Source organism: Armigeres subalbatus, chromosome 1 (genome assembly GCF_024139115.2).
Source record: "Armigeres subalbatus isolate Guangzhou_Male chromosome 1, GZ_Asu_2, whole genome shotgun sequence".
Lineage (NCBI taxonomy): Eukaryota > Metazoa > Arthropoda > Insecta > Diptera > Culicidae > Armigeres > Armigeres subalbatus.
Genome location: NC_085139.1, coordinates 87,171,816 through 87,185,204, shown reverse-complemented (window position 1 = coordinate 87,185,204; position 13,389 = coordinate 87,171,816). Strand labels below are relative to the sequence as shown.

The 13,389-nt window shown below is 45.0% G+C and overlaps 1 protein-coding gene across 1 annotated transcript in view; it reads right to left on the bottom strand.

Annotated features, from left to right (window-relative positions):
- LOC134206328 (neurexin 1) overlaps nucleotides 1–13,389 on the bottom strand; it is a 532,462-nt gene that overhangs the window by 465,114 nt on the left and 53,959 nt on the right. Inside the window, exon 3 of the mRNA XM_062682027.1 lies at nucleotides 7,898–8,031. Coding sequence (XP_062538011.1) covers nucleotides 7,898–8,031 — 134 coding nt within the window. The remainder of the gene's footprint in view (nucleotides 1–7,897; nucleotides 8,032–13,389) is intronic.

Here is a 13,389-nt window from a genome sequence, read left to right as displayed (position 1 = left end):
CAAGCTTCTGCTGGAAGCTTTTGCAAGCTTCTGCTGGAAGCTTTTGCAAGCTTCTGCTGGAAGCTTTTGCAAGCTTCTGCTGGAAGCTTTTGCAAGCTTCTGCTGGAAGCTTTTGCAAGCTTCTGCTGGAAGCTTTTGCAGCTTCTGGTGGTAGATTTTGTAGCTTCTAGTGGAAGCTTTTCCAGCTTCTGCTAGAAGCTTTTCCAGCTTCTGCTAGAAGCTTTTCCAGCTTCTGCTAGAAGCTTTTTCAGCTTCTGCTAGAAGCTTTTCCAGCTTCTGCTAGAAGCTTTTCCAGCTTCTGCTAGAAGCTTTTCCAGCTTCTGCTAGAAGCTTTTCCAGCTTCTGCTAGAAGCTTTTCCAGCTTCTGCTAGAAGCTTTTCCAGCTTCTGCTAGAAGCTTTTCCAGCTTCTGCTAGAAGCTTTTCCAGCTTCTGCTAGAAGCTTTTCCAGCTTCTGCTAGAAGCTTTTCCAGCTTCTGCTAGAAGCTTTTCCAGCTTCTGCTAGAAGCTTTTCCAGCTTCTGCTAGAAGCTTTTCCAGCTTCTGCTAGAAGCTTTTCCAGCTTCTGCTAGAAGCTTTTCCAGCTTCTGCTAGAAGCTTTTCCAGCTTCTGCTAGAAGCTTTTCCAGCTTCTGCTAGAAGCTTTCCAGCTTCTGCTAAAAGCTTTTTCAGCTTCTGCTAGAAGCTTTTTCAGCTTCTGCTAGAAGCTTTTCCAGCTTCTGCTAGAAGCTTTTCCAGCTTCTGCTGGAAGTTTTCCCAGCTTCTGCTGGAAGCTTTTCCAGCTTCTGCTGGAAGCTTTTCCAGCTTCTGCTAGAAGCTTTTCTAGCTTCTGCTGGAAGATTTTCCAGCTTTTGCTAGAAGTTTTTCCGGCTCCTTTGCAGCTTCTGCTGGAAGCTTTGCAGCTTCTGCTGGAAGCTTTGCAGCTTCTGCTGGAAGCTTTGCAGCTTCTGCTGGAAGCTTTTGCAGCTTCTGCTGGAAGCTTTGCAGCTTCTGCTGGAAGCTTTTGCAGCTTCTGCTGGAAGCTTTGCAGCTTCTGCTGGAAGCTTTGCAGCTTCTGCTGGAAGCTTTTGCAGCTTCTGCTGGAAGCTTTTGCAGCTTCTGCCAGAGCTTTCCAGCTTCTGCTAGAAGCTTTTCCAGCTTCTGCAAGAAGATTTTCCAGCTTCTGCTAGAAGCTTTTCCAGATTCTGCTCGAAGCTTTCCAGCTTCTGCTAGAAGCTTTTCCAGCTTCTGCTAGAAGCTTTTCCAGCTTCTGCTAGAAGCTTTTCCAGCTTCTGCTAGAAGCTTTTCCAGCTTCTGCTAGAAGCTTTTCCAGCTTCTGCTAGAAGCTTTTCCAGCTTCTGCTAGAAGCTTTTCCAGCTTCTGCTAGAAGCTTTTCCAGCTTCTGCTAGAAGCTTTTCCAGCTTCTGCTAGAAGCTTTTCCAGCTTCTGCTAGAAGCTTTTCCAGCTTCTGCTAGAAGCTTTTCCAGCTTCTGCTAGAAGCTTTTCCAGCTTCTGCTAGAAGCTTTTCTAGCTTCGGCTAGAAGCTTTTCCAGCTTCTGCTAGAAGCTTTTCCAGCTTCTGTTAGAAGCTTTTCCAGCTTCTGCTAGAAGCTTTTCCAGCTTCTGCTAGAAGCTTTTCCAGCTTCTGTTAGAAGCTTTTCCAGCTTCTGCTAGAAGCTTTTCCAGCTTCTGCTAGAAGCTTTTCCAGTTTCGGCTAGAAGCTTTTCCGGCTCCTGCTAGAAGCTTTTCCGGCTTCTGCTAGAAGCTTTTCCGGCTTCTGCTAGAAGCTTTTCCGGCTTCTGCTAGAAGGTTTTCCAGCTTCTGCTAGAAGCTTTTCCAGCTTTCGCTAGAAGCTTTTCCAGCTTTCGCTAGAAGCTTTGCCAGCTTCTGGTAGAAGCTTTGCCAGCTTCTGGTAGAAGCTTTGCCAGCTTCTGGTAGAAGCTTTTCCAGCTTCTGGTAGAAGCTTTGCCAGCTTCTGGTAGAAGCTTTTCCAGCTTCTGGTAGAAGCTTTTCCAGCTTCTGCTAGATGCTTTTTCTGCTTGTACTGTAAGCTTTTGCAGCTTCTGCTGGAAGCTTTTGCAGCTTCTGCTGGAAGCTTTGCAGCTTCTGCTGGAAGCTTTGCAGCTTCTGCTGGAAGCTTTTGCAGCTTCTGCTGGAAGCTTTGCAGCTTCTGCTGGAAGCTTTGCAGCTTCTGCTGGAAGCTTTGCAGCTTCTGCTGGGCTTTGCAGCTTCTGCTGGGCTTTGCAGCTTCTGCTGGAAGCTTTGCAGCTTCTGCTGGAAGCTTTTGCAGCTTCTGCTGGAAGCTTTGCAGCTTCTGCTGGAAGCTTTGCAGCTTCTGCTGGAAGCTTTGCAGCTTCTGCTGGAAGCTTTGCAGCTTCTGCTGGAAGCTTTGCAGCTTCTGCTGGAAGCTTTGCAGCTTCTGCTGGGCTTTTGCAGCTTCTGCTGGAAGCTTTGCAGCTTCTGCTGGAAGCTTTTGCAGCTTCTGCTGGAAGCTTTGCAGCTTCTGCTGGAGCTTTGCAGCTTCTGCTGGAAGCTTTTGCAGCTTCTGCTGGAAGCTTTTGCAGCTTCTGCTGGAAGCTTTGCAGCTTCTGCTGGAAGCTTTGCAGCTTCTGCTGGGCTTTTGCAGCTTCTGCTGGGCTTTGCAGCTTCTGCTGGAAGCTTTGCAGCTTCTGCTGGAGCTTTGCAGCTTCTGCTGGAGCTTTGCAGCTTCTGCTGGAAGCTTTGCAGCTTCTGCTGGAGCTTTGCAGCTTCTGCTGGGCTTTGCAGCTTCTGCTGGAAGCTTTTGCAGCTTCTGCTGGGCTTTGCAGCTTCTGCTGGAAGCTTTTGCAGCTTCTGCTGGGCTTTGCAGCTTCTGCTGGGCTTTGCAGCTTCTGCTGGAAGCTTTGCAGCTTCTGCTGGAAGCTTTGCAGCTTCTGCTGGAAGCTTTGCAGCTTCTGCTGGAAGCTTTGCAGCTTCTGCTGGAAGCTTTTGCAGCTTCTGCTGGAAGCTTTGCAGCTTCTGCTGGAAGCTTTTGCAGCTTCTGCTGGAAGCTTTGCAGCTTCTGCTGGAAGCTTTGCAGCTTCTGCTGGAAGCTTTTGCAGCTTCTGCTGGAAGCTTTTGCAGCTTCTGCTGGAAGCTTTGCAGCTTCTGCTGGAAGCTTTTGCAGCTTCTGCTAGAGCTTTTCCAGCTTCTGCTAGAGCTTTTCCAGCTTCTGCTAGAAGCTTTCCAGCTTCTGCTGGAAGCTTTCCAGCTTCTGCTGGAAGCTTTTACAGCTTCTGCTAGAAGCTTTCCAGCTTCTGCTAGAAGCTTTTCCAGCTTCTGCTAGAAGCTTTCCAGCTTCTGCTAGAAGCTTTCCAGCTTCTGCTAGAAACTTTTCCAGCTTCTGCTAGAAGCTTTCCAGCTTCTGCTAGAAGCTTTTCCAGCTTCTGCTAGAAGCTTTTCCAGCTTCTGCTAGAAGCTTTTCCAGCTTCTGCTAGAAGCTTTCCAGCTTCTGCTAGAAGCTTTCCAGCTTCTGCTAGAAGCTTTTCCAGCTTCTGCTAGAAGCTTTCCAGCTTCTGCTGGGAAGCTTTTCCAGCTTCTGGGAAGCTTTCCAGCTTCTGCTGGAAACTTTCCAGCTCTGCTGGAGCTTTCCAGCCTGGAAGCTTTCCAGCTTCTGCTGGAGCTGCTGGGAAACTTTCCAGCCTGCTGGAGCACAGCTCTGCAGCTTTCCAGCTTCTGCTGGAGCACCAGCTCTGCTGGAGCTTTCCAGCTCTGCTGGGCAGCTGCTGGAGCTTCCAGCTGGAGCACCAGCTCTGCTGGAAGCTTTCCAGCTCTGCTGGAGCAGCTCTGGAGCTCTGCTGGGCAGCTGCTGGGGCAGCTTCTGCTGGGAAGCCGGCCTGCTGGGAAGCTTCCAGCTCTGCTGGGAGCTCTGCTGGGAAGCTCTGCTGGGCACCAGCTCTCTGCTGGAAGCACTGCTGGAGCTTTCCAGCTCTGCTGGAGCACCAGCCTGCTGGGCACCAGCTCTGCTGGAGCAGCTCTGCTGGGAGCTTTCCAGCTTCTGCTGGGAGCTTTTCCAGCCTGCTGGGAAGCTTTCCAGCTGCTGGGCTGGGAGCTCTGCTGGAAGCTTCCAGCTGCTGGAGCTCTGGAGCTTCCAGCTCTGCTGGGAGCTTTCCAGCTGCTGGGAGCTTTCCAGCCTGCTGGAAGCTTTTCCAGCTCTGCTGGAGCTTTTCCTGCTTCTGCTAGAAGATTTTCCAGCTTCTGAAGGAAGCTTTTCCAGCTTCTGCTTGGAGCTTTTCCAGCTTCTGCTAAAAGTTTTTCCAGCTTCTGCTTGGAGCTTTTCCAGCTTCTGCTGGAAGCTCTTCCAGCTTCTGCTAGAAGCTTTTCCAGCTTCTGCTAGAAGCTTTTCCAGCTTCGGCTAGAAGCTTTTTCAGCTTCTGCTAGAAGCTTTTCCAGCTTCTGCTAGAAGCTTTTCCAGCTTCTGCTAGAAGCTTTTCCAGCTTCTGCTAGAAGCTTTTCCAGCTTCTGCTAAAAGCTTTTTCAGCTTCTGCTAGATGCTTTCCAGCTTCTGCTAGAAGCTTTTCCAGCTTCCGGCTGAAGCTTTTCCAGCTGCTGCTAGAAGCTTTTCCAGCTTCTGCCACAAGCTTTTCCAGCTTCTGCTAGAAGCCTTTCCAGCTTCTGCTAGAAGCTTTTCCAGCTTCTGCTTGGAGCTTTTCCAGCTTCTGCTAAAAGTTTTTCCAGCTTCTGCTTGGAGCTTTTCCAGCTTCTGCTGGAAGCTCTTCCAGCTTCTGCTAGAAGCTTTTCCAGCTTCTGCTAGAAGCTTTTCCAGCTTCTGCTAGAAGCTTTTCCAGCTTCTGCTAGAAGCTTTTCCAGCTTCTGCTAGAAGCTTTCCAGCTTCTGCTAGAAGCTTTCCAGCTTCTGGAAGCTTTTCCAGCTTCTGCTAGAAGCTTTCCAGCTTCTGCTAGAAGCTTTTCCAGCTCTGCTAGAAGCTTTTCCAGCTTCTGCTAGAAGCTTTCCAGCTTCTGCTAGAAGCTTTCCAGCTTCTGCTAGAAGCTTTTCCAGCTTCTGCTGAAGCTTTCCAGCTTCTGCTAGAAGCTTTTCCAGCTTCTGCTAGAAGCTTTCCAGCTTCTGCTAGAAGCTTTTCCAGCTTCTGCTAGAAGCTTTTCCAGCTTCTGCTAAGCTTTCCAGCTTCTGCTAGAAGGTTTTTCCAGCTTCTGCTGGAAGCTTTTCCAGCTTCTGCTAGAAGCTTTTCCAGCTTCTGCTAGAAGCTTTCCAGCTTCTGCTAGAAGCTTTTCCAGCTTCTGCTGCGAAGCTTTCCAGCTTCTGCTAGAGCTTTTCCAGCTTCTAGCTGAGCTTTTCCAGCTCTGCTGGGAAGCTTTCCAGCTTCTGCTAGAAGCTTTTCCAGCTTCTGCTAGAAGCTTTTCCAGCTTCTGCTAGAAGCTTTTCCAGCTTCTGCTAGAAGCTTTTCCAGCTTCTGCTAGAAGCTTTTCCAGCTTCTGCTAGAAGCTTTTCCAGCTTCTGCTAGAAGCTTTTCCAGCTTCTGCTGGAAGCTTTTCCAACTTCTACTGGAAGCTTTTCCAGCTTCTGCTGGAAGCATTTCCAGCTTCTATTGGAATCTTTTCCAGCTTCTGCTGGGAGCTTTTCCAGCTTCTGCTGGAAGCTTTTCCAGCTTCTGCTGAAATCCTTCCCGGCTTGTGTTGTAAGCTTTTCTCAGCTTCTGCTGGAAGCTTTTACCAGCTTCTGATAGAAGCTTTCCCAGCTTCTGCTGCAGGCTTTCCCAGCATCTGCTGAAAGCTTTCCCAGCTTCTGATAAAGCTTTCACAGCATCTGCTGGGAGCTTTTCCAGCTTCTGCTGGAAGCTTTTCCAGCTTCTGCCAGAAACTTTCTCAGATGCTGTTGATTTCCAAGCTTCCATTTGTGCCAGAAGCCTTCAAAGTGAATGCCGGGTCAATTCTTCTGCTAGAAGCTTTCCGATCCTTGCTGGAAGCTTTGCGTGCTTTTGGTAAAATTTTTCCAATCTTCTCAAAAAGGCTTTCCAAGCTTCGGTCGAAAACTTTTCACTGTTATGTTGGAAACTTTTTAAGATAAACAAGAAAGTCTGTGAGCTTCTGCTGAAGCATTTCAAACTTCAGCCAAAAGCTTTACATGTTTCTGATTGTAGCTTCCCAAACTACAAGTTGTTGATTTCCATGCCTCAGATTGAAGCTTGTTTATTAGCAATTATATGTTCGTCAAATTCCTGTTTAAAACGGTTCAATGTTTTATTTGATATTTTAAATAATTTCTTTGAAGCTATTCGTGGTTTTAAATTTATTTGTTTTCAAATTACTTAACTATATGTCTTTAGAATGCAGAATTTTTTAGAATTTTTATAAAATGATGCTGTATTTTCCTTTTCATCAATTGAACTGTTGAAATTGTTATACCTTTGTCTTTCAAACGTATTCAAGCTTATACAGTGAAAGCGTTTTACATCCATATAAAACTTCGAAAAGAATGCTTTGATCGCACCAAGAAGTTGTCACACCTCTCTAGTGTTGCGGAGCAAGATTTCTAAACACTTCATGATAATTTTCCATTCTTTGCCGAGGATAATTTTTCAATCTCACAAAGGTGCCACCCACCGTCGCCGCCACCCAAAGTAATTACTCAACATCTAATATACCATCACACATAATCCAGGGCGTCAGATGCCGTTTCCTTTAAAGCCTCCAGCATGCTGCCTGGCTGCATTTGATTTTGAAAGGACCCAGATGAGGGCCCGGTAGACTCGGAGCACAAAAAAGCATAAATCTTTACCGTCGCTCCATACAGGTGAGCACTGTTGACACGAATTGTAGGCACCTATGCCGGGGCCTTTCCGGGTGTCGTTATTTCACTCTTCGGCCGACTTGGAATCGGCTTCGCAAGTTCCAACGACACTGTGAGCTTAGTACTGTAGCGAGCAGGGAGGACAATGGAGATATAAAACCTTCCTCACTAATTAAAAGTGATACGACGCCAGCAATGGAACTACGTTATTCAATTTAGTGCCTGTCTGAAGCCGGCTCGAAGACAGATGTGATATGCCGGTAGGGGTTTTTGGGAAAATTTGAGTGTGAAAGGCATATGTCACCTTGGGTCTAGTTTCAGCAATCAGGGCCCCTTCATCTGCACTGCCTAAATTTTATGAGAGAGGGACACTTCGTTTATATTTTGTAGAGTGCAGAGTAAAAGACTTGAACATTTGCTCGGTGGTGCCACTAATAGTTGGTTTTGGCAACATCATTCCAAAAATGTTCAGCTCTGAAATTAGGTTCCTGCTTTAAACGATGCTGACATATAGCTTTTGATTTGTAGTTGCCAAACCATACCTGTCACATGGAATGGCAAATTATTTGATGTCCGTTTTCATGATCATATTTTCATTCATCTAAAAGTTTCCTTTCATTCCTCAGGAGATCCTAATTGCGATTAAGGAAAATATAGAAGCACACAAAACAACAAAGTTAGTAAATGAAAAAAAACTTTACTCCGACATCCAAACGAGAATTCGTCGGGTAGTCATCGTTCGAATCCAACGCGAGAGACCAAATGTTTTGAAACGACCAATAGAGAAAAAGTCGGGGGAAATCCTATTCTGCCCAGTAGGGACTTTGAAGGCGATTGCAATCTGTATACGAGCTTTTGAAACGAAGTTCATGGAAACCCACTTTCCATTCCGGCCACCCTCTTACAGATGATTCGATTCGGATAGACGAATCAGGAAGAGGAAAAGTTTCTGCATTTTTGGTTTTTCATCTGGCTAAATGATTTTAATTATGGAGAAACACACCCGCATGCCGGCCAGAGCGCTCTGTTGGTGTTAAAGTGGGTTGATCACTTATCTGATATGGAAGTGACTGGGATGAATGCCGCCGTTGAACGAGACCCTAGATTCCTCTTTTTTCCATGGCAATGAATGTTTAATGACCGCTCAGTTGGACTTACCAGTTGGGCATGCCACCGACGAATACGTCCGAGTTGGTGGCAAACTTCCCAAAGAGAAATTCTTTCCCTCGGGAGGTGCGGCTCTGCGATACGCCATCTACCGTCAGAGTGGTGTGCTCGTCGTTGCGGAGGACCTGTTGGGAAAAAGATCGGAGACCGTAGATTAGGTGATTGTGGGATTGTAACACGACATGTTTGTTGGAGAATCTGGATTATTTTATCGCAAAGTAAAAAGCGTTTTTGTAAAATTTCGAGATACCAATTGTACGGCTCGGCGAAATATGATGAAGGATATCCAAATACCGACTCAAGGATGAAGTGCCTTTCAAATTTCCACTGTCTTTTTCGTCATTTATAATTGTAACTGTCAGTGGTGTGAGTTTGAGTAGAGTTTTGTTTTAATTATTTTGTTTTATTCAAGATTTGCAGTTTACCATAAACTATTTTACATTTTAAGTGCTACCGAAGCTCGAGGCCCCTTACGAGCTTTTTTCCTCCGGCCAGAGCACGGTGGATAGGTTGGGTAATTTACCGATTTCGGACCCCTAAAGAAGTTCTTATCAATATCTGCTTATATCTATCAAATGACACGTTTGATACAAGTGGAATTCACATATTTTTTGGTTGATGGGAGTACCCTATTATAAAACAGGCATGAAATAGGCATCAAGTGTTAATAAATGCTGAGAGCGGCAACGTTTTGAATTTAAATTATTCTTTGTTTTGGATGGTGGACTTTGTTTTGGAATATTCTGGACATCCCCGGTTTAGTCTGTTCAAATCCTAATCTTCAAATCATGCTAGCATAATCTTACTTTTAAGTATTATGCATCAATCAGAAGATTCCTTCGTTTTAAATTTACAATGTCGATATGAACCTGTTGTGTAAGTTCTGAAATTTTGTATGATGTATGCTTTGAAGCGTAACGCATTGAATGCTTATCTTCTTGAATAAACTGTTCTCATTAAAATTTCAATATCTTTATTTTTGCAAAGGAAACTAGTTTGAGAAATGCAGAACAATATTCTTATTTAAATCTCGAAATATTTGAATATTCTATCTGAATAAAATGGGGATTCTTTCCGAATCTACTTGCCTTTTCTACTTTCCCTCCCTGATCCTGATCGATGTTTAGCTATCGCTTTAACCTGTTGCCAGATTAGATTTCGGTAGACTTCTTTTATTTCTTTATTGAGGCTTTGCCACCAAGAGCCTCTGGGTCTGCCTCTGCTGCGATTTCCCGCTGGTCTAATGCTTGTTTACAGATTTCGTTTCCACCCTTACCTATAGTGTGGTCGACCCAGCCCCACTTCCGATTCCGAATTTCTGTTGCTATCGGCTTTGGTGACAACAACGATGGAGCTCGTTGTTTGAGATCCAGTTGTGAAGCCACCAGGTACAGGGGATGGACAAAATAATTAGGATAGGCAAATTTTGGGTAAAATTAGATGTGTTGTATCTATCTTAGTTTTCATCCGATTTTGACAATTCAGGCATGCCCGAACTAGAAAATTAATCCAGTTTGACGGTATGTCCATGGAACCGATCATGGCCACCGGGTTCCGGAGATATTCCGGGTTTTTCGGGGGTAGGATCAACATCGTAAAATTGAGGTGGGTATTAGGAGAAGGTGTGGTTGGAAATTGAATAATATTAGTAATCACAAATGAAGTAGGGCTCTTGCTGATTGGAACCATATATTGAGATTTGGAATCGGACCAGAATCAAGTGAGATATGGCCATTTCTTTATAATCGGTTCCAATCGATACTTATCAAAGGAATCAGGCCACAAATTCTTTTGAATCTCGCTTTTTCATAGGTCGTCCACTATAATTTTATTCTAGAAGGCCTCTAATGTGTCAAGAATGAAAAACCAATTGAATAAACGGATCCTGGAGTCGCTGGGATGTCCCCGGGGAACCTGTGAATGGGGACATTTAAATTTTAACACCAAAATCAATCATTCGACGGCTCTTTTTCATGGTTTTCGATCAGGAAGCGAAGTATGAATATAAAATGGTCAATTGACGGTTCTGACCGCTTCCAGGACCTACAGATTGGCCCAGGGAACCTGTTGAAGGGGACATTTAAGTTTTAGCACCAAAACCAGTCATTCGAAGGATCTTTTTCATGGTTTCCGATAAGGAAGCGAAGTATGAATATAAAATGGTCCAATGACGGCTCTGGCCGCTTCCAGGATCTACGGATTGGCCCCAGGGGAACCTGTGGAAGGGGACATTTTAGTTTTACCACCAAAACCAGTCGTTCGACGGCTCTTTTTTCATGGTTTTCGATCAGGAAGCGAAATATGAATATAAAATGGTCAATTGACGGTTCTGACCGCTTCCAAGACCTACGGATTGGCCCGGGGGAACCTGTGAAAGGGGACATTTAAGTTTAGCACCAGAACCAATCATTCGAAGGCTCTTTTTTCATGGTTTTCGATCAGGAAGCGAAGCATGAATATAAAATAATCCATTGACGGCTCTGACCGCTTTCAAGACCTACGGATTGGCCCCGGGGAACCTGTGGAAGGGGACATTTTAATTTTACCACCAAAACCAGTCATTCCACGGCTTTTTTTTCATGGTTTTCGATCAGGAAGCGAAGTATGAATATAAAATGGTCCATTGACGGCTCGTACCGTTTTCAGGACCTACGGATTGGCCCCGGGGAACCTGTGGAAGGGGACATCTTAGTTTTAGCACCAAAACCAGTCATTTGAAGGCTCTTTTCTCATGGTTTTCGATCAGGAAGCGAAGCATGAATATAAAATAATCCATTGACGGCTCTGACCGCTTTCTGGACCTGTGGATTAGCTCCGGGGAAGCTGTGGAAGGGGACATTTTAGTTTTACCACCAAAACCAGTCATTCGACGACTCTTTTTTCATGGTTTTCGATCAGGAAGCGAAGTATGAATATAAAATGGTCCATTGACAATTCTGATCGCTTCCAAGACCCACGGGTTGCTCCTGGAGAATCTGTGTAAGGGGACATTTTATTTTAAGCATCATAACCAGTCATTCGACGGCTCTTTTCGATTGGTGTGTGATGATTCATACAACGAGCAGTGTGACGATTCATACAAAAATTCTAGAGGTGTCACGAAGGGGGGAGGGGTGGTTGAAAATCGCCGATTTTTGCGTAATGTACTTTATGGATCTTCCCTGATTAGGAATCGAGAAATGAATATAAAAGGGATCATTGAGGGCTCTGACCGCTTTTTTGACCTACAGATTGGCCCAGGAAACCTGTGGAAGGGGACATTTTAGTTTTAGCACCAAAGCTAGTCGTACAACGACTTTTTTATGGTTTTGGATCAGGAAGCGAAGTATGAAGTAGGCAGGTTCCCCGTGAGCTATCCGTAGGTCCAGTAAATGGTCAGATCCGTCAATGGTCCATTTCTTGTTCATACTTTACATTCTGATTGAAGCCCATGAAAAAGAGCCGTCCAATGATTGGTTTTGGTGCTAAAACTAAAGTGTTCCCTTCCACAGTACCCCGAAGGCAATCCGTAAGTCCTAGAAGCGGTCAGATCCATTATTGGTCCAATTTATACTCATACTTCGCTTTCTGATCAAAAATCATGAAAAACAAAGCAGTCGAGTTATTGGTTTTGGTGCTGCAACTTGAATGTTCCTTTCCACTGGTTTTCCGGGGGGAATCTGTAGTTCCTGAGAGCGGTCAGAGTCATCAATGGTCCATTTTATATTCATACTTTGCTTATATTGCTTACACCACAATCAATCATTCTACAGCTCTTCGTCAAATTATTGATTTTGGTATAAAACTAAATGTCCCTTCCACAGGTTCCTCAGGGGCAACCAGTAGGTCCCGGCAGCGGTCAAAGCTTTCAATGGTCCTTTTATATTTATACTTTGCTTCCTGATCGAAAACCTATAAAAAGAGCCGTCTAATAACTGATTTTAGTGCTAAAACTAATATGTTCCCTTCCACAGGTTCCCCGGGGGCAATCCGTGGGACGTGGAAGCGATCAGAGCCGTCAATGGACTATTTTATTTTCGTACTTCGCTTCCTGATCGATAACCATGAATGAAGAGCTGTCGAATGGCTGGTTTTGGTGCTAAAACTAAAATGTCCCCTTCCACAGGTTCCTCGGGGCCAACCCGTAGATCCTGGAATCGGCCAGAGCCGGCAATGGACCATTTCATATTCATACTTCGCTTCCTGATCGGAAACCATGAAATAAGAGCCTTCGAATTACTGGGTTTGGTGCTAAACATAAATGTCCCCTTCCACAGGTTCCCCCGGGCCAATCCGTAGGTCCTGGAAGCGGTCAGAACCGTTAATTGACCATTTTATATTCATACTTCGCTTCCTGATCGGAAACCATGAAAAAAGAGCCGTCGAACGACTGGTTTTGGTGGTAAAACTAAAATGTCCCCTTCCACAGGTTCCCCGGGGCCAATTCTTAGATCCCGGAAGCGGTCAGAGCCTACAATGGACCATTTTATATTCATACTTCGCTTCCTGATCGAAAACCATGAAAAAAGAGCCGTCGAACGACTGGTTTTGGTGATAAAACTAAAATGTCCCCTTCCACAGTTCCCCGGGGCCAATCCGTAGGTCCTGGAAGTGGTTAAAACCGTTAATTGACCATTTTATATTCATACTTTGCTTCCTGATCGGAAACCATGAAAAAAGAGCCGTCGAATGACTGGTTTTGGTGGTAAAACTAAAATGTCCCCTTCAACAGGCTCCCAGGGGCCAATCCGTAGATCCTGGAAGCGATCACAGCCGTCAATGGACCATTTTATATTCATACTTCGCTTCCTGATCGGAAACCATGAAAAAAGAGCCTTCGAATGACTGGTTTTGGTGCTAAAACTTAAATGTCCCCTTCAACAGGTTCCCCCGGGCCAATCCGTTGGTCCTGGAAGCAGTCAGAACCGTCAATTGACCATTTTATATTCATACTTCGCTTCCTGATCGAAAACCATGAAAAAAGAGCCGTCGAATGACTGATTTTGGTGCTAAAATTTAAATGTCCCCATTCACAGGTTCCCCGGGGACATCCCAGCGACTCCAGGATCCGTTTATTCAATTGGTTTTTCATTCTTGACACATTAGAGGCCTTCTAGAATAAAATTATAGTGGACGACCTATGAAAAAGCGAGATTCAAAAGAATTTGTGGCCTGATTCCTTTGATAAGTATCGATTGGAACCGATTATAAAGAAATGGCCATATCTCACTTGATTCTGGTCCGATTCCAAATCTCAATATATGGTTCCAATCAGCAAGAGCCCTACTTCATTTGTGATTACTAATATTATTCAATTTTTAACCACAACTTCTCCTAATATCCACCTCAAATTTTCGATTTTGAACCTACCTCCGAAAAACCCGGAATATCTCCGGAACCCGGTGGCCATGATCGGTTCCATGGACATACCGTCAAACTGGATTAATTTTCTAGTTCGGGCATGCCTGAATTGTCAAAATCGGATGAAAACTAAGATAGTTACA